General features: G+C 40.8%; 2 protein-coding genes across 5 annotated transcripts in view; one reads left to right on the forward strand and one right to left on the reverse strand.

The window, feature by feature from the left end:
* The window catches only part of FAM118B (family with sequence similarity 118 member B), a 45,168-nt gene extending 43,109 nt beyond the window's left edge, over nt 1–2,059 (reverse strand). For 3 of the 4 annotated variants that reach the window (XM_039872748.1, XM_039872746.1, XM_039872749.1), the window contains exon 1: nt 1,922–2,059. The gene's annotated coding sequence lies outside the window, so the exon portion shown is untranslated. The remainder of the gene's footprint in view (nt 1–1,921) is intronic. The other variant, XM_039872747.1, reaches the window with a different exon arrangement.
* Nucleotides 2,060–2,062: 3 nt separating this feature from the next.
* RPUSD4 (RNA pseudouridine synthase D4) lies at nt 2,063–9,551 on the forward strand. The gene is made up of 7 exons (XM_039872745.1): nt 2,063–2,283; nt 2,630–2,795; nt 4,044–4,245; nt 6,854–6,947; nt 7,024–7,168; nt 8,295–8,392; nt 8,971–9,551. Exons 1-7 carry the CDS (start codon nt 2,095–2,097, stop codon nt 9,199–9,201), a joined length of 1,125 nt encoding a protein of 374 aa, XP_039728679.1. The 5' UTR covers nt 2,063–2,094; the 3' UTR covers nt 9,202–9,551.
* Nucleotides 9,552–21,368: the final 11,817 nt, after the last annotated feature.

The following is a 21,368-nucleotide window of genomic DNA, read 5'->3' on the forward strand; positions in this document are numbered from 1 at the left end:
CTGTGTCAGTAGCAACGACATCTGAGTTGGTTCTTCATTTTGTTTCCTGCCACAGAAGGCCAATCTTCAAGAACAGGTGTCATATCTTGAATGCCATTATGGACAGGTTAAGGTAGAAATAGGTTTTCTCTGCCCTCACACAAAACCATAAAAGTACTATAACCAAAACCGGTTTGTAATTAATGTAATGATATGAATTAAAGTCCTGATGTCCAAATTTCAGAGTCCTTGAGAAAAAAAGGCCTTCAGGTACTTAAGTAATGTGATGTGCAACTATTTAGTGAAATTAGAACCAGGGTCTGGAGTGTATCAGTAAAAGGTAATAATTCTTGTAGGGTGGAACTTCTCTATTTTTATAGATTTATGTCTTACCAGTGAATTTGCAAAGGGGGAAAAAAAAACCAGGAGCGAGATAAGCTGTTTCCCAATCTCCCTTGGAATTCTTTGCATTTCTATTCTAATCACCTGTCTTATTACAGAAACATACACAGCCTTCTCTCCCACTCCTTATAAATATAATTACTCCTACCTCCATTCTTCAGGTCAAAAAATGACAGAACTAAGACAAATCAAAATGTTCAGCCACAACTAACACATGTCTATGATGCACTTCAGACATCTAATGAATATTTGTGAGTTTACTCTGTGCCAGACGTGGGGATAAAAAAAATGAGTAAACCCTTAAGAGACGTTCAACAGTAGCTGCCAATGGTTCATCTTAACCTGTACAACTCAAAATCAAAGGACAGTACAGTGTAGAGAAAAAACACCACGGAATGAAGCATAACCTCATTATTGACTGCCTAGATAGCAACATCCTGGCAGATTTCCCTGCTATCAAAGCCCTTTCCTTTTCAATCTGTCCTGCATTCAATTGCCAATTTCTAGAATTCCCCTTTTCAAGGAGTCTCTTCTGCTCAAGGAGTTTCAAAGGCTCATCACTACTTACCACATCTAGTTCAAACCCTTTAACTTAAAGTCGTCTGCAGGCTAACTCCACTTACTGTTCAACATTATTTCATCCTCAATATGGTTCCCTTCTGATCCTTTGGAGGGGTCGGACGCATACCTAATTCCGCTACCTACTCTAACTCCTTAGGCAGCCTTCATTCTAAACAGTCTTCAAAAACTATTTCCTCTATCGTCAGTACAGATCCATTACCTTTTAGAATTCGGCATTAGTTTTCTTAACAAAAATGTATGTCCCAAGGTATTTTTAACATTACCATATCAACCAAATGTTCATTTTCCCAGCCATCCCTTAGTGAAATCAGAAGGAGCCGCTTGCAGTTTCGGCACGAGAGTCCCAACACTGCACTTAGTAAGATAGGGAGAGAGGATATGAGGCGGTTGCAAACTATGCAAGGGAAAACTGAAGGGAGCAAAAAGGGGAAAATCCGTGCTCTGTACTCCCAGCCCTTTCTTCGGAAGGGGTGGGGAAGGGTAGGGTCGAGGAGATTCCAAGAAATGAATCCTTGTGGAAGAACAGAAGAAACGCAAGGTGTTCCTTAGGGAGGAAATCGGGCTGGGGCTCCTGTGAAAACGCGGGGGCTCCTAATCGTTCCTGGGAGAGGACAGGTTATAACGTGAAACAAAGAGGCTCGGACTCGGGAGGTGAAAAAGATCCGGGAATCTCCGCAGGTCGGGCGGTAAGGAAATGAGAGGGGACATGATGCGGCTCCGGGGACTGGTCGAACCGGGGACGTGGTTGCCAAGATGAACAAGCAGGCACCTAAGGAGCGAGCGTTTGGGGGAATCGCTCTGCTGGGACGCGCGGTCGGGCGGGGATTTGGGTGGGATCGTCTCCCAAAGAGAGAAACGGTCTCCTAGGGTAGTGCTCTCCGAGATGGAAACCCTGCGACGCGAAGACGCTGAGGCGACGGCATCTGCCAGCCGCATCCCGATTTCCCCATACACTTACCGCGTCCGCTCCAAACGCCGCCGCTCCAGCTGCAGCTACCGGCCGGCGCAGGCGTACTCAGCGTGCACACCCACGTGACTCAATCCAAACCACCCGCGCCCACGTGACTCCCAGAGCCCGCCCAAGCCTCCTCCCTGGTCACGTGGTCTCGGGTCGCCCCGCCCCCAGCCAAAATGGCGGCGCCCAGTGGTAGGGTGCCGCGCCTCTGGGTCCAGGTTTTCGGGCAGCGTGTGGGGAGTCTCCTCACAAACGTCTCAAAGCCATTTTGTTCTGCCGCTGCTGCCTCTAGGCCTCTGGATGCCCAGCGATTAGCGGAGAGGCTCCGAGCCCAGAAACAGGAACAAAAGACGAAGAAGGTGCCGGTGAGTCTGGAAGGAAGGATTGCAGCTCCCAAGAGGCAGTGTGCTCAGTTGTTTCCTAGGTGTGGAGTGAATAGGGAGGGTCCTCTGAGAGAATGCCAATAAACGCGGAGCATCGTGGTAGGAGAATAGGGAGAAAGCGGAGGGAGAAGTCAGCAGGTTACGGTGTCTTCCTGTGGGTTGGGTCTTTGGCTTCTCCTGGGCTCGGTGCTATGCGCCCCCGCTCGCAGATTACTCCGGAAAGGCTCGGATGTAATGCAAATACAGTGATTCCCTGCTCAAATTCTCACTCAGATATATTGAAGGTCTTCCCAACCAGGCATTTCCCACTGCTCTTGCTCTCCTATAGGTGCCCACAAACCCTGTCCAGCGGAGAGTGAAAGAACTCTTGCAGTTCACACAGCAGCTGCAGCGAGTCCACCCCAACGTGCTCGCTAAGGCACTGAGCCGAGGGATTGTCCACCAGGACAAGGACCTTGTGGTCATCAATAAACCTTACGGTCTTCCTGTGCATGGTAAGGAACACATGGGAAAGGGTGGGACGCCGCTTCTCTTTTCTGCAACTAAAGACAACTCTGACAGATTCCTTATGGGGTTCTCGGAAGCTTTGCATTCAAAATAATTAAACTTTTGCGGAGTACTGCCCTATATAAGGCACTAGTGAGGACACAGAGATAAATAAGATAGTCTCCACCTTCCCAACATCTGGCATTCAGCAGTGATTTATGTAATGCAATGTGTGCAAACCTCCACAGAGTTGCTATAGAGATTACAAAGGCCGTGTGGTTCTTGTCTTCAGGTTATTTTCCATTAAAACTGAGAAAGAGGAAATAACATATAAGAAAAAAAAATATGGTGTGTGTATTGAAGTATACTCAACAAAACCCCAGGGTGGAACTTGACACTTGTGTTTTTGAATAAATGTTGAAAGTAGTTGTCAGAGACAGCTGGAGTGAGGCAGGAAAGAGAAAAAATGCCTTTATGGAAAGGGTTTTGCTGGAGGAAAGGCATATTTTAGCTAGAAGAGGAATGCTTTTCAGGGAGGTATGGAGAAGGTTGTGCATAAAGGCAAGGAATTAAATCAGACGTTGCTAAGTGCTTTCTGTGGATTTTTTCTCTCCTGATTCTCAAAATAGCTTCTTGCCTTCCCATTTCCCATGAGATAATACAGATGTTTACATTTTATAGATGAGAAGAGTGAAAGTTAGAAAGATTAATCTGTTTAAGGTCCTTGGCTAGTTAGGAGAGTACATAGAGTAGAACCTAGGAATGTCTTACCCCAAAGCCTCTTAGCTCATCTGTAATACCTGGGGAGGGCCTTATGATCTTGCATTTCTCACTAGGGTTTACAAAACAAATTCTTAAGCCTTGGTTTATGTAGTGAAATATCAGGCCTCCTCATTTTGATTGCTGCTTTTAGTGTGACTACATGTATGTAAGTAGATTAAAATATATCTATGCACATATATATGTCTGAGGAGAAAGCCCCATGCTCTAGGCCTATGCTTCTCAAACTTTAATATGCATGAGTCACTTGGGCATCTTGTTAAAATACAGATTTCAATTAATAGTCTGACTTGGGGGACTGAGAGTCCTTTCCAGAGAGCTCCCTGGGCGTACAGATGTTGCTAGCCTGGACCACATGTCAGTAATAAGGCTTTAGAAAGCATTGACAGTTAATCCAGTAAGGGCTTTTTTCTCAAGTAGAGTTCTTTGGTGGAATCTTTTCCTGGCCACTCAAACCTTGTCTTTTCCTTACTTAGGCGGACCTGGGGTCCAGCTCTGCATCAGTGATGTACTGCCTATCCTGGCAAAGATGCTTAATGGCCACAAGGCAGAGCCCCTGCATCTGTGCCACCGGCTGGACAAGGAAACTACAGGCGTGATGGTGTTGGCTCGGGAAAAGGACATGGCACATCAAGTTCAAGAGTTGTTTAGAACTCGTCAGGTGGCAAAGAAGTACTGGTATGAAGTCCACTGATAGTGGTAGAGGTGTTAGAAATGAAGGTATCCCTTTCATCTATGCATCCATTCATATAGCAACTCCTATTAATAGAAGGCACTGTACTAGGACCTGTGGACACATAAAAGGCATAGGAAACAGATTTAGTGCTTAAAATATTAGAGTCTGAGAGAGTAGTGGTCCCTAATTATGGCTATACATAAAAGTCATTGAAAATTAATTATTCAAGTAATACATGATTTCATTTCTGTGGTAAATAAAGATAAAGCAAAAAACTCCTGGAGAATATACCTACTCTGTCATTTTTATCCCTTCCCTTGAGGTAGTTTGGTTTTTATTCCTCAGGTCCTTACTCAATGCACTTATGTACATTTCTAGTATATACAATGTGTGCATGTGTTTATCTACACATGTATGCATATTGTACAACATACATTGTACTTTCTTTTCCCACTTAACCATGAGGGATCTTTCCACGTTACTGTATAAAAATTTACTTCAATTTTCTTAATGAAAGAAAAATACATGAGCAAAAATGAAACCCATTTCTGTCCCCCATCTACTCAATTTCCTTTCCCAGAGACAATCACTATTATTAGTGTCTTATATAAACTTACAGAGTTATACTGGGCATATAGAAGCATGTTATTTTATGGCAGCATATTTTACACTGCTTTGCATCCTGCTTTTTTTCACTTGGACAGTATATCTTGGAGAGCATTTTGTGTTGTACATTTAGAGCTAGCTTCTTTTTAATGGCTCTATAGTATTCCATTGTGTGGATATATCATAATTTCCTTATTGACAGATGTTTAGGTAATTTCCCATTTTTCAGAACCTATTGCAAAGAATTTGCGAGTATATCTTTAGAACAAATTCCTAGAAATGGATTGCTAAGGTGAAGGGTACACATAATTAAAATTTGAATACTTACTACTCAAATTGATTATGTCAATTTTTACTCCTACTAGCAGCAGGGAGTGTCCACCTCTTATGCCTGACTGATGCATTTTTAAAAGGTTTGCCACTGATGGGTTAAAAAATGCATATATTTTTTCTGTTTTTCTGTGTACTTTTCGTGTTGTCTGTCTTTTGTGTTTATTGGCTATTTTGAGTTTCTTTTTCTGTGAACAGACTATTTTTTTTGCCCAATTTCTGTTGGGTTGTTTATTATTTTCTATTTGATTTGAAAGGATTCTTTTTGTATTTTGGGTGAGACAATGCATGTGAAGTGTTTAACACAGTACCTAGCTCATAGTAAAAGCTGAAAAGTGGAAACCAAGACTACTATTATGTATACAGTAATCAAAATGGAAGTCTTTTAAAAAGTGTTATATTATTTGTAAAAACTGTCTATGAAAGTTTAGAATCGGTAACCGTTCTCAGGAGCAGGCTTCATAGAGGAATTGCAATCAATTAATTGGGTCTTGATGAATGAATAGGAGTTAATTAACAAGTTGGAGAAATGTGTTCTAGATTGTGGGAATGGCATGCACAAAGGAGTGAGGCATCCGGTCCAGTTTTTCTAGTGGTAGGGGATGGTGGCAGATAGAGCTGGAAAGGTAGACTGGAACCTAGTTAAGGGTGATCTTAAATACTAGGTGTAGGAAGTAGAAGTTACAGGTAGAACTTCTTTCTGACCTACTATGATAGCAACTTGTTATATTATAATTATTTGTTTGAATCTTCTTACTAGATTCTAAATTCCCTGAGAGCAGGGATTTTTGTCTTGTTCATCTACATAGAACTAGTACCTATCTAAATTGGTGCCTATTTACATTCAGTGAATATTTACTGACTGAACATTTTTGAGCAGCAATGTTAGGTCATTAGGAAGAGTAATCTTCTAGTTACAACTCAGTTATGATAAAATATTTCAGATAGCGGCCCAAACTGCCACCAACCTGAAGTGTCCAGGATGTGAAATATTATATCTGAATGGGCTTTTGACTCCTTGGCCAGTGCTTCTGTGATAGGCTACCAATTACCCAGGTAACTCCATGGTTGACCTGGAAGGGATATGAACGTCAGGACAGCTTAAATAGTCTTCTACCTGGCTGTGACGTGATGATGAGAGATCTTTAACAAAAGTGATTTGGAATGAGTTATTGAGTTGTGGTTTCTTGACTTCTTTGAGCACAGTTCTTCCCTGTGTTATCCAACTGGCAAATAGGACAGGAGTGGTCCTATGAATTTTTCATTCAGTTCTTCATTGATTTTTTTCATTCACTTTATATGTAACCAGAACTTACCATCTTTTATTATTTAAAAAAGGAAAATAGGATACAAAACCATAGTTTTATTTTAAACTATATGTACTCATTTTTAAAGGCTGGAATGAAAGACCATGTTACTAATAGAGTTTTTTTCTGATTTTTCCCCAAATATTCTACAATTAACATATATTACATTAGGAGTAAAAAAGATATGTGTGTAAGAATAGTAGCAGGCTTTCAGGCTAAGTAGCATACCAAGAGATCATTTGGGACTCTCTGATCTTAAGAACTAATTACAGTAGTGCAGGAAGTCCACTGTTAAAAACTCTTAGTAGCCAAATCTAAGGAGTGCCTCCCCTTTGTGGCTTAAGTGAGGGTCTGTGTGCCACCCTAGGGCCATCACTGTGCACATCCCAGTGCCCTCAGCAGGAGTCGTGGATATCCCCATCATTGAGAAGGTGGTGCAAGGCCAGCAGCAACACCACAAGGTGGGTGAGCTGCCTCCCGGAGGGATGGGTTTTTTGCTCTTCCTCTGAAATCATACCTTGGTTTCTTTGGCTTCAGATGGCACTGTCCCCGAGCTACCGAATGGACAATGGGAAAATGGTGAAAGTACGGACCAGCCGGAATGCACACATGGCGGTAACTCAGTACCAGGTGCTAAGCAGCACTCTCTCGTCTGCCCTCTTGGAGCTCCAGCCTGTTACTGGTGAGGGTGCTGGCGTTCTGCAGTGGGAGGCTGCCCCAGTCCTGCTGCGCACTGTCCTGGACCCCGTGCTGGGCTCTGCCCTCCTGCACAGCTGTATTGTGGGGGCTGAGATTGCGGCTGCCTCGTTTGAGAGCTTCTGGTGCATATCTGAGGCTGAGAGCTCCAATAGGGATCATTGTTAAAAACAGTAGGTAACAGAGGATATAAACAGTTTACTTACACTTATTTAAAAATTTGCCAAGTGGTTCCTGAAAAAATTAAGCATAGAATTACCATATGATTCAGCAACTCTACTCCTGGGTAGAATTGAAAGCAGGGATTTGAAAAGATAACACTTGTTCATAGCAGCAGCATTCACAATAGCCAAAAGGTGAAAATATTCCAAATGTTTGTTGACAGATGAATGGATAAACAAATGTAGTATAGCCATGCAATGGAATATTATTCAGCCTTAAAAAGGAAGGAAATTCTGACACATGCTACAACATGGATGAAACTTGAGGACATTATGCTGAGTGAAATAAGCCAAATGCAAAAGGACAGCTATTGTATGGTTTCATTTATATGAGATATCTACAATAGTGAGCTTCTTAATGACAGAGGGTAGAATAGTGGTTACCAGGGGCAGGAGGGAAGAGGGGACGGGGAGTTAATGTTTAACAGGTAGAATTTCAGTTTGGGATGATAACAAAAGTTCTGGAGATGGGTGGTTGTGATGATTGCACAACAGTATGACTGTACTCACTGCCACAGACTTTTACTTAAAATGGTAAATTTTACATCTCATATATTTTGCCACAATAAAATATGTGCAAAACAGTGCTATTTGGTACTATATAATAAAATTATGTTTTAAAAAACCCAGTGTGGCAGTTGTAGATACCAAGTTGATGATAATGGTTATCTGTGGTGGAAAGAGAAAACTGAGGGGGAGGGGAAATTGGAGGCATAACAGTATTTATAATGCTTATTTCCTAATACTATATAGTTTGTCATCTTATTCTTTATACTTTATTGTAGTTGAGGCTTTGCTAGTTTACCATGCTTTGATTTAATATTAGAATCAGCTGTCACCAGTAGCACTGTTTCTGTAGGCACTCATAAATTTTCTCTTTTTCTTTTGAAGGAGTAAAACATCAGCTTCGAGTTCACCTGTCTTTTGGATTGGATTGCCCAATTCTTGGTGATCACAAGTACTCAGACTGGAATAGACTGATCCCCCAGGTATAGGTTTGACCCAATACGCAGCAGACTAAGGGGCAGAACTTATGCTTTCCCTCTGTGAAAACCCTGAAGTGAGTCACAACAGGATGGATTAATGGTCCTCAGACAGGGCACCAAGCTCGTTATCCAGCTTATAGAGAAATTCGGAAGCAGTTAGCTGTGGTTAATCTGTACTCATGGAGCTTCAGGATCCATGAGCAAAAACTCTTTCTGCTTCATTTATTTAGTCCCGAATTTGATAGGAGGCTTTGGGCAGGGGGAGGAGGCTTTCTGAAGTCTCAAAGCAGCCTTTCATGCTACTGCTAAAGAGAGTGGTAGAAACTTGTCTTTTGATGTTCCAGCCCATTCTTTTGGAAGGTCAGAGACCTGGCCAGCAGAGCTTCCTTAGTGTAGCAGATTTCTCTTACTTGGGTGTCAAACCCTTCCTAGACATGCCCCCAAAACAGGCGACCCATTACTTCATCTTCCAGGGGAGTTAATATTGGACCCCTATAAGTGTGGGTCTTCTGACCTGCATGCTGGTCAAGGATAAACTATTATTGGCCTTGCTCTCAAGAGACCATCTTTTCTTTGTACAGAAACTATCTGTTGGCACCCTGAAGAAGCTGGGGCTGCCACAGTCGAAGGCTCGCCACATCCCCCTTCACCTGCATGCCCGCCAACTGATCCTGCCTGCACTGGGGTCCAGGAAGGAGGAGCTCAGCTTGGTCTGCAAGCTTCCTCACTACTTTGTACGCTCCCTCAGCCGTCTGGGCTTAGAGATGCCAAGTCATGATCAAAACGAAGCTGGGCATCTGGGAGAACAGTGAAGATTGTCAGGCAGTATGGCCCCTGAATTTCTCACTTCGTTGAGTGGACTCTGCTAACTTCTCCCTTTGGACAGACCCCAGAAGAACCAGGTGTGATAAGCTGAGGAAAGCTGGCTGCTTCAGCGCTTTTACTGGCGATTAAAATCTATTTCTAATACTAGAGCCACACTTTGGAAAAGCATGTGGAAAGTCTCCCTGTTTCCTACCAAGATGGAAGAGAGCCCAGGATCAGGCAGTTTGGGTCGATAATTGGAAAAGGAGAACTCCAGCACAGGATGTATGGGCAAGAACTGTTTTCATCCGACAATAAAGTTCTTGATCTGTCAGGAACATTCCTGTGGTTGTGCAAAGCAGAATGGTTATCTCACATATAGAGAAATTCAGAAGCAGTTAATGTCCTCATGGAGCTGCAGGGTCTATAAGCAAAACCCTTTCTCCTTCATTTGTTTCATCTCAGATTTTGTAGACACATGTCATAGCATGCAGGAATGAGGAATGAGGACTCTCTTCCCTCCAGCTGCAGCATGGGAGCCTTGGCTGCACTGGTGATTGTGAAGTCTGTGAAGGGTATTTGACAGCAAAGAAAGCAGATGTAAATGGCGGGCAAATAACATAAATCAGTGACGCAGTCGGGGTAGTCCATAGCAGGAGCACACACACTGTGTAAAGAGAGCACTTGTTAGCTTCAGCTGGCTGTTGCTATGTGGGAACAGATTTTCTGGTTTTTATCAAAGTCATAAAATCCAGGTATTTATGCTCCTAGTGTATTGCTAACTAAATCAATTTTTAAAAAATCACTTAGCCAAACAAATCATATTTGCTGCAGGCTACCTGTTTGCAAACTGTGTTTAAAGAATGACATAGAAGTTTGAGGAAAGGGACCGTCCGAAAAGTTCTGTATCAGTGATTGGCACTTAAGCCACATGTAGTATCTGACCTTTCTAGACTAGGGGATAGCTTTGGTTAATCTATAAATGTGTGGTGATGAGGGTGCTGCCATATTTTAAAGCTGCTTTGTTTTGGAAGCAAGCCTCCTGTCCTGGGGTCTCAAGAAGGAGGTGGCCATGCCAAGCACCGGTGGGGATGGCAATGATCGTGGCCTCCCTGCTCAATTGTCCCACCAGCTCCCATCTTGTTTCTTGTGACAATACAGTCTTGCAAGAAAATACACATACTTTACATTGTACTGAGCTGAGAAAAGTTGGAGAGACAGCAGTTGGGGGAAAACCCCAAGAGCAGCCTTTCTGTGTGTGCCCTCTCCATGGGTAACAACTTTGTAAATCCCTTCCCCGTTTCCATGATACCTGTTACCATGCGTGATGGATTTAATTTCAGAAGCACAGATGAGATAACTATATTTGTGTCTGTAAGACTTAAGTATTTTGGCTGTTGTTTCTATTTCCAGTAAACCATGCTTCTCAGGATAAAGTCACAAGCATGTGATAAATACAAAATATTGATGATTGACTTTTATTTAGGGAGACAAATGAAAAGGGCCCCTGGTCTTGTGAGTAGAGAAACTTCAGCACCCAGGGAGCCAACCCAAAGAACCAGGCAGTAATATGCCTGCAGCAGTCAGGTTATAGGGCAGACCCTGCTGCTTCTACAGGGTCAGTGATCTCAGTGACCAGTGCCACCATGGAGGTTGGGCAGGGGTGAGGAATGAAGACTCTCTTCCTTTTCTTGTCCGTGTTTTTCTTGGTCTTTCTGGGTTAGCAGCTATCTTTAATCATTGAAAATAATCAGAGAAATTTTACCCCGAGTCAGCATAGCCTAGATAGCTTGGATTACAGAGTAGGGAGGCTGGAATGTGCCTAAAATGAAATAATGGTTAGAGCCAGTGAAAGGTTGGATTTAGCATGGTCATATAATTAGTATAAGAAAATGTTTTTCCATTCTTTTTGTTAAAGTTCTACATGCACATGATTTAAAAAAAAAAACTAAAAGGCTTATAATGAAAACTTATTCTTTGCCCGGCTTTTATTTTTAGCTCTCTCCCAAATGTTCACTGTGTGCCTCTGGGAAGTACTAATTATTTTCCTTAGGTCAGAGGGCAGGCTCCCCCAGCACTCTCCTGGGGCGGGGTGGGGAGGAGGGTGGGGAGCCCTGGCTAGTATGTTCCTGGAAGTAGCTCCTGGGCTGCTGGTGACCAGGTAGGTTGCTTCCAGGCTGGGCAAGTCCAACCTGGGCCGGAAAGCACTTTCTCCATCTTCATACAATACTTTGTCTTTAAATTTAAAAACTATCTCTCCTGCTTTGGGCTCCTCGCTCACTTTGATTTCCTTCCAGGCTCCTTAAAGGGCTCCAGCCTTGGTGTAGTGTCTTTGTGTGCTGCTCTTCACCCAAGTGACCTGGCTGCAGAGCTGAATCAGTTTGGAAACCTTTCTCTGTAATGCTGATGCCTCATAAATGTTTCTCTGACCTTGATCTCTCCCTTGAGCTCTTGACTTTTATATCTTCGTGCCTGTGGTCATCTCTTCTTGGGATTTCCCTGTCTAGTCCTTGGAATCTTGACCAAACTGCTCATCGTCCTCTCCAGTCCTGGTCCTCCCACCCCCCGCTTCCCCTGTTCCTGCCTTAGGTGGCATCATCATTTCTTGGGAACCACCCTCATCCCCTCATACCTGTCCCCAAACCCTGGTAGTCACTAAGTCTGCTCTATTTTACTCAAACTGTCTCTGACAATGCACTTCCCTCTTTAATCCTACAACTTCCTGCATGCCAGCTTTATCTCCCCACCCCTTCAACTGTGATGAGATAGTCTGGGAGATGGAGGGATTAGAAATAGGATCAGAGGTAGCCTGCCAGTTCCCACCAGAGACCACACTCAGAAAGGGAGTATTGAGAGCATCCACAGTTCCTGGGGTCAGAGCAGGGGAGGACTGTTTTAACTGGGACAGATAACCCAAAATACACCCCTGTGTGTTCCTAATATGCTACCCTTGGCTTTCTAGGCTAAGTGCCTAGTAAAATAAACAAACATACAAAAAACATGGCCACCTATCTGCTCATGCAAAGTATGCCACATGGATGTAGTGTGCTGGCTGGAAAATTACTGCTTGGCTATCGCCCATGGGAACATAGGCTATCGCCCATGGGAACATAACATTCTAACAATAAGCTTTCTGCTTCTATAACCCCGCTTGCACACCAGACTAGTGGGTTGACAGGTAGTGAATAGGAGAAAAATAGACCTTTGTGTTTAAGATAGAATGAGGAATGGGATTTACGGCTTAAAAACTCTACCTCTACATTTCGGGGCTGCTTAATTTGGGGTCTGCGTACCCCTGGCAGACCCAGCTGGCTGAATAAAGAGCATGTTTCCTATAACTCACTGATTTCTGGTGGTCCGTGTATCTTTCGGGGGCTGGTGGCTACAACAGTAAATACCTTTTCCCCCAGTGGGGTAAAGAAAGGCTCGCTCAGTGCAATGTAGTTCTCACACTAACTACCCAAATGTTAGGCCAGACATCACAAGATATGATGGCACAGTCCTGCACAAGGTTTCTCTCCAGACGCCAGCCTCAAGCTCGGGTTTCCAACCACCCACATTTCTGACCAGTGTATGGGAGGAAAAGTTTTTCCTCAGCCTTAGGGTCCCTGGTTGGATTTGAAAATTAAATTGACAGATCACCAAGAGAAAGATGTGGGGGTCCAGAACGAGTCATCTTAAGTTGTGCCTCTGTGGTATGCAGATTATTTTGAGTTCAAGGCAATTTTAACTTCAGGCTCAAGAGAAACTTCTGCCCCACCTCCCCTTAACTATCTAGAGTTTGAATTAAAAGCCTTGCTTATCAGAGATTATCAGCAATAACTTCTTTGACCTATCTTAGAAAAGAGCAAACTTCTATTTACTCAAGGTCTGTTCTTATCCTGCAGTGACTTTTTGAAGCCCCCAAGGCACCTTATCTCATCTCTAGCTCAGAATGTTGTATATATATATACCCATGTTCCTTTCTTATCTCTGAAACTTTGGAGTCTCTAACTCTCATGTATGTGGGTTCCCATACATAGGTAGGTATTAAATTTGGTTATTTTCTCTTACAAACCTGTCTCATGTCTATTTGATTATTAGACCAGCCAGAAGAACGTCAAGGATAGAGGCAAGTTTGTTCTTCCCCCACTGTTGGCACTGTGAGCAGGATAAACTCACTGACTGGAACCCCACACTTCCCCATGAGGCTACTGCAGATAAAGAGACCCTGGGGCATTCTTAACCGTGTCAGGGCACCCCCGGATCTCTGTGTGCAGGATCCAGTGGAAGTGAGAGTGGTAAGAATCTTCTTCTCTCTTCTAAATTTAGATTGGCAGTAGAAAATATTTGTGAAACTAGTTTCTTGCACTAGCAATTCTTGGTTACTTGGTGTGAGCACATATGGGTTTTGTTTTTCTCTGCTCTGTCTGGTTTCTCTCCTTTAATCTTCTTAGATGTCCTGAGAGCTTGGCCTTATGACTAGTGAGAGTATTTTCTCTCTGCCTCTACCATCTGGAGGGTGCACATGCTAAGGCATCCCTTGCTCTCCATCCGGCCATGACAAGCTCACAAGGAGTTTTCCGTGTCTATCCTGTTTCTCCCGCTGATGGTCCATTATCCCAGCTGGATGATGCTTCTGCATCTGGCGGTCAACTACATAGGCTGTGGATTCAAGCTTAGGGAATCTTAAACCTTATTCTGTTTAAGGGGAGGGGAAAGCATGTGATTACCTGTGTTTTGGAACAACTGTTTAAAGACAGCCCCGCCCCCCATCTTTCTTAGGCTAACTCAAGTCATCTTCCTCATAAGGGGTGCATCTTTTTCCACTCTCCTTTGGGATTCTCCTTGCATTCATAGTATTGGTTTGAGTTGCTATAGATCCTCCTATCAAGGCCAGATGATGGAATCTTTTAATTGGAAAATTTTCTAAGTTAAAAAGAAAAAATATTTTTCTTAGCAAGCCCTCATTCTAATAGCTAGTCAGTAAGATTCTCTTAGTAAGATGGAAGGACAGCAATTGAAACAGAAATCAAAGTCTACTCAGACCCCTTTCTATTTGCCTGTAGACATTTGCAGATACTGTAAAAATCAGGACATTGGAAGTACAATTGTCCTGCACTTAAGAAGAAAAATGAAAGGAATAGAATAGTGAAATCTTACTACAAAGACAATGGAAAAAATTTGTATCCTAAGAATTCGACTTGGTAATTTGTCATGTTGGAAGCTCTAAAAGACGGCCAGACAGAAATGTGGGCTAAATTCCATTTATGGTTAGGGTTCTACCAAATTGCTGCCAGCCCTCACGGAAATTATAATCTAAAATTACAATGACTATTATGAAGACTGTGCCAATTAGAAAAAACAATTGTGCTAAATGGAATGGACATTGATGGAGTTAAAACAGGTTTTAGTACAGGAGCACCAAAGGCTGAATGGGCCCAGTTGACCCCCTGTTGGTCTCCCAAAATTAAAGGGCCCCAATAAGTCTGCCATATTTACTCCAGCGTGGAGAAATTTAAAAGACTGGTGGGAAGTGATTACAATGAGAAATCTGACCAGCAATCACTGGGGCAACCATCAGGCTAGTTAAAGATTGATAACAGGGATAGGGGCCCTTGGCTTGACCCCTCTCTGGGCACCCGAAGCCTTTTTACTCAAGAGCGGGTAGAATGGTCAGAAAATAGAAAAAAGCAATTTCCAGGACTCTAGGATTTCTTGAACTGTGGTACCAAAACCCATTGGGGAAGCCTTGATTCAGGCTACAATTAGACTAGAAGAATATGGAAATGTAAGAGTTGATAAGATTATAAAAATCGAAATGTTTATGTCAACTTTGATTGCATCTTTGCCTGATAGTATTGTAGAAATAGACATTGTGTCTCCCTGGGTGAAGTGGGGCATAAAGGCTGTCAATTCTTTCTTTTGGCTATCACTCTAGAAGGTGGTAACCTTTACACCCTCTTGGGTCCATGGAATTATTTCATAATGCTGGAAACATTTACTGTTTGTCCCATCTGGAAACTGACAAGATATTTGAAAGGATTTAATAACTTTTTTTTTATCAGCAATTTGGCCAAATTGGCAACTAATGTCAGAGCCTGAAAATAATATGTATATTTTTATTTTGATCCCCCTCCCTAAGCTAAAATAAAACGATATACCCAGAGGGAAAGAAGCAAATTAGAGATTATGTAGTTAGACAGGTAGGTCAACCTACAATGTCTCTTAAGTTTCAACACAAATTTTGAGAGCAATTGTTATCTTACAAATCTTTGTGAAACCAGAAATGCAGCCCTAGAAGCAGTTCAAGTCCGCCTATCTTTATCATCTCCAATTCCTAAGACTGAAAAAAAGAGAGAGAGAGAACACTTAGGGTATTTTTAAAAGTAGAAACTACTTCTGTGGCTCCAAGGATCCCTTGCCAAGGACAAATACAAATAAATCTTAAGTGCATTCTCCACAAATATTAGTAAGAAAAATCTTTAGCCATTTACACAGAGAATCTTGATTTATTTTGCATTATCTGATCCATCCTATTGCAATAATTTTAATAATAATGAAGGGTAGGAGGTTTCTGTTCATGTCTGTTTGTATGTTCATGTGTGTTGTGTGGCATTTTCTACCTCTGCATGTTATCGTTGATTTAAAAAAAAAAAAAATGACCTCTATTAAATTGGCTTCAATGAGTGCTTATATGAGAATTCTTAAAAATATAACAGAAGCTAATTCAAATGCTTTTCAGAATCACATGTTCTAGGAAAATATTTGATATCAAAGCTGGTTTGAGTTTGGTTTGGTTAAATAGACATACCTTTAGAATAATCAGCATTAAATAATACTTTTATTCTACCTGAGTTTATTAGTCAAATAAGTTTATGTTATCTCTGTTGCAAAATTTGTCAGTGAAAAAAGTAACTTAGTATGATAAAATTTAAATAAGTAATTTAATCTTAATTGCTAGGAACAAGTAAATTGAATATAAGTATGATAAAAGGCTTCTTTTTAGGTGAACTTTTCAGTGACGATTATAATGTTAAAATGGTTTCCTAAATCTCTTTGGTAACTTGAAACTTTTTAAATATTGCTAGATAAATTAAATAATGGATATTTACAGAATGTCTAGACCATTTCCAAATAAGATAAAATAATGAAACATTAATTACTGAACATAGTTTATCTTCTTTTTGCTTATTAGAGAGAAAGAAAAAATATTTTGGTGTATTAGTGAACAAGTCTTGCGCCACATTAAAAAAAATGTGCTAGGAGGAAATATATTTCTAGAAATTACTAGATGTGTTAATAAATGTATCAATCTAAAAAGTACTGGTGTAACAGGTCACAATTGCTTACTTCTTAGTTTTCACTAGAAATTAAGATTTTTTTTTAAGGTTAAGTAAGAATTCTAATAAATGTAATTAAAGCCACAGAAATTAAAAATAAGGAAAAGGACTGTATATATGAGGAAAATAAGACATGTTTTGGCTTTTTTTAAAAAAAAGATATGATATATGGAGATGAGTTTTTGTTAAGGGAAGGGAAGTAATTTTGTCCTGATTATTTCTGAATAGGTGAGAGAACAAGAATGTGTACTAAAAGGGACAGAGTTGTACAAAGTTGTAGAAAGTTTAAAAGACTGGAGGAATCTTGAGAAAGAAAATTTTATGTGTGGTCAAGCTGAAATTTAATCAAGTAAGTGAATTTAAATATCAAAAGTATGCTGATGCAATGTTAGAGTTTGGTTTTCTCTCTCTACTAAAAAGGACTTTTGGTCTGCCACTGATATTGTGAAAAGGTTTTCTGTCTAGAAAGCAGAGATTCTGTATTTTCTCAAAATAATTTTCTGTGTTTTATGTTGTTTTAATCTAGTCTTTGATTACTTAAAAAAAATGAATCATCTCAATAGTAAGAACTAAGTTTTGCTAAAAATTATGTTATCTTCTATTTTTTTTCTTTGCAATCTTCTTTGCTACTTTGGTTAAATGTATAATTTGCTTCATAACGACTTATGATCCTATTTAGTCAAATGTTCAAATTTCTTGATATATTTTGACAAATTTCCCAAAGTTTAAATAGTAGAGTCTTAACCTGAGAATAGCTTTGAGGTATTCTAGAAGTCCCTGGTGACACCTCAAAATGTTTGTTTTCTCTCCTTACATAAGAGAAATATTAAGCTAATTAGGCTTATTTTGAAATTACATGGGAAGCATTGTCAAATAATAACATTGAGCCTTCTTTATGTTATAGTTATATAAGTATTGTATGTTATAAATATTTCAGAAATACATGTGAGATTGCTGGAAATCTGAGCTATCCTAACATATGATGGACATCAAAACTGAGGGACATACTAAAAGGACTGAACCTGAGTATCAGATTGTGGCACATGTGGATGAAGTCCATTCTGTTTTTGCAAAAATGACCCCTCGTTGCTCGACTTTTGCCATCCTGATGTCTTCGTAACATGGCAACAGTCTGTTCCTGAATCAGAGAAATTAAGAAGGGTAAACGATGGCTTAAATTAAATGAATAATCAGGGCCATGGAAAACCTAAGATGGCTGCTTAGTTCTTCCCGGCTCCCTGGCATTTTTTTCAATTTTTGAATTCTTTTGTCTACCGTAATATATTTAAGCTGGACTTCGTTCAACTGCCACTTAGTATGGGTTATTAATGTTTTGTTGTATGTGTATTTTTTGTTGTTGTTGTTTTGTTTTTGTTTTTGTTTTTGTTTTGAATGGGTTAAAGCTTTCCCCTACCACAAGGCTGATGTCCTTATAATGGAGAAGAAACTGTTAGGAAATGTTTCCCACTTCGAGGTACACCTTCCAAAATCTCTTTTCGCTAAGCAAACCACGTGAGCCTTGATGGACAGCCTTGCAAACTTCTTGGAATTATCACTGACCCATCACCCGCAATTATCAGACAAAGTCAAGAGAACTAATGGGAAAATTAGATTTGAGCAGAACAAGTTCAGTTACACAGGACTGAATGAACTAATGAGAAGGGTTACAATTTTATGACTTTTTATTTGAAATATTGCCAATTTTTAAAATCTTTTGTTTTCAGATATAAGGAATTTTCTCTCTCTCTTAAACTATCTGTGACTAGAACAATCTGGTAAATTACACCTTTGTAAGCAGTACTGAAATATTTATTTATTTTTCCATGTAATCAAATCCTCCAGACTTTGGAAACTCTCAGTGGGTGAGTATTTTTTTTACCATGGCAATATGTTTGTTTGCAAAAGTTCAATAAGAATCTGTTCTCTTGATAATAGTACACAAATGGAAACTAGTTACATTACAAGGCTTTGACTGGAATGTCATATTTGAGAGAGACATATATAGGCTCAGATATAATCAGACAGCTTTAAGTCAATAAAACCCCTCGGAAAAACAGTCCGGTACCTTGCTTGCATGGTTCACAGAAGTCTTTCCAGGTAAGTCATGAAAGTTGCTTACTGGGAGGTGCAAAGAAAGAAACTTAGGATACATTGGGGACCTCGAGAAGAGAAGAATTAACTCCAAGTCTATAGGTATTGCAGGCAAAGTTTGGGGTGTAGGGAGGGCACCTCTCATGTGAGAGTTAATGATCTGTTTCACTGGAGGGGGGCGACATGGTCAGAGTGACTTTCCTGTTTTTGCCTTTTCCTCAGACTTCTCCAGCTTATAATATTCAATATACCAAGGTGCCATATCTTGGAGTAGGAAGTCCTGAACTCCATCACGCCCAAATCCATTACGCCCCTTAGGCTCGATGATTCATTAGAATGCCTCCCAGAACTCAGGGAAGTGCTATGCTTAGGACTATAGCGGTTTTACAGCAATAGAGGGATACAAGTCAGAGCCCACCAAAAGCAGAAATGCGTGGGGCAAGATCCGTGCGCGCCCCAAACGTGACTCTCCCTGGGGAGTCAGGACATGTCACCGTTCGGGACAGGGATGTGTATTACCAACCAGGAAAGTCACTTAAGCTTTGGAATCTGCAGTTTTTACTGAGGCTTCATCATATAGGCACGGTTGATTAGATCACTGGCCACCTGATTGAATCACCCAGCTCCCCTCTCATTTCAAAGCACTAATGCTCTAATCACTTGGTTAGTCTTTTGGCCAGCCCACATCCTGAAACCACTTAAGGGTTAGCACGGTCAGAGCCTATCATAAGTAACGAAGACACTGCTCTCTCTTAGGAAATTCCAAGGATTTGGAGGCTTCTTCCCAGGTGCCAGGGACAAAGGCCAGGCGACTTTTTTAACGTACCACATTCAGTTTCCCCTCTCCATCCCCGTTCTCTTGGTCATCTCTCTATGTCTTATCTAGGGATCCCTTCACTTTCCTGTCTCCCAGCAAGTGACCAATCTTGGTGGTTGTCTATGAAGATGCTGCCATCGACTGGGGGCTTTAGGCCACCTGTTAGACAAGTGGCCTTGAAATACTTTTGTTTGTTTCCCACCCTTGCACCCCACTTAGCACCTTCTTATCTGCTGCAATCCATGGCAGTGAGAATGGGATCGTAATCAGGGTGGTCATGCAGTAGGGTGAAGCTCTTTCTCAGGGTTTGTCTGCACTCCGGGTGAGATGTGGTGGCTTGTCCATAGTCCAGGTGACATGTGACAGTAGCTTGCACTAGGCTGAGGCACTTGTCAGTGGGGGACAAGTAGACAATTTCCACATGCAGCTTGGAAGCTGACTGGTGGATTGAACATGGGGGAAAGGGAGAAGTTAGGATGACTCCCAAGGAGTCTGCTTGAGTGGCTGAAGAGATGAAGTGAGTTGGCAATAAATAGAGGAAGCATCTTGTGAGCAGGTACCCAGTCTTTAACCATTGTTTCTTTGGCCTCTAAGCCCTAATACCCATAAAGTCTTGAAAAGTGGCAACAGAACAGAATGGCAGCCTAAGCTCTGTGGAGTCAGATGGGCTTTGGGTTCAAATGATGGATCTGTTATTTACTTGCTATGACCATAGGTAATTTATTTAACTTACCTGGGACTCATGTTACTCACCTGCAAAATGGGTGTAATAATAGTATTTATATAAGAACTTTAAGGATTAAATTAATTAATTCATATCAAGTTCCTAGAAGAGTTCTTGACGTATGGGAAGAGTCCAATTAATGTAATATGGTTAGGCTGATTAAACAGATTAAATTTGCCATTTAAAAAATATCTTTTTTTGAGATAAAATTCACATGCCATAAAATTCATCCATTCAAAGTATATAATTCAGTGGTTTTAGTATAGTCACAGAATTGGACAACTATTACTAAATTCTAATTTCAGAATATTTTTATCCTCACAAAAAGAAACCTCATATTATAAATAATTATTGAACATTAAAAAAAAGAAAAAAAAAGAAACGCCATACCCATTTAACAGTCACTTCCCATTCCCACTCATGGTCAGCCATGAGTAGCCAACTACTCATCTATTTTCTGTCTCTACAGGTTAGCCTATTTTGGATACTTGATATAAATAGAATCATGCAATATGATCTTTTTTGCCTAACTTCTTCCACTCAACATTCATTCATGTCGTAACATGAATATATCAGTATTTCATTTCTTGTTATTGTGGAATAATATTCCATCATATAAATATGTCAGATTTTGTTTATACATTCATCAGTTGGTGATTTTTTCATTTTTTGGTTATTATGATTTGTGCTGCTATAAACATTCATGCATAAGTTTTTATGTAGATGTATGTTTTCGTTTCTCTTGAATACATACCCAGGAGTGGAATTGCTGGATCATATAGTAACTCTGAGTCATACAATACCTTAATCAATGCTCAACACTTTGTAGAACTGCCAGACTGTTTTCCAAAGCAGTTGCACCACTTTACATCCCCAGCAACAATGTATCAGGGTCTCCGTTTCTTACCAACACTTATTATCATCTATCTTTCTGATTACAGCCATTCTAGTGGATGTAAAGTGCTCTCTCATGTTTTTTTTTTTTAATTGAGGAATAATTGACATATAATGTTATATTAGTTTCGGGTATACATTATAATAATTTGATATTTGTCCATATTGTGAAATGATCACACATTAAGTCTAGTTAACATCCATCACCATGCATATTTACAAATTTTTTCTCTTGTGATGAGAACTTTTAAGATCTCTCTCAGCAACTTTCAGATATGCAATACAGTATTATTAACTGTGGTCACCATGCTGTACGTTACATCCCCG

Source organism: Pteropus medius, unplaced genomic scaffold (genome assembly GCF_902729225.1).
Source record: "Pteropus medius unplaced genomic scaffold, Ma_sr-lr_union100, whole genome shotgun sequence".
Taxonomy (NCBI): Eukaryota; Metazoa; Chordata; class Mammalia; order Chiroptera; family Pteropodidae; genus Pteropus; species Pteropus medius.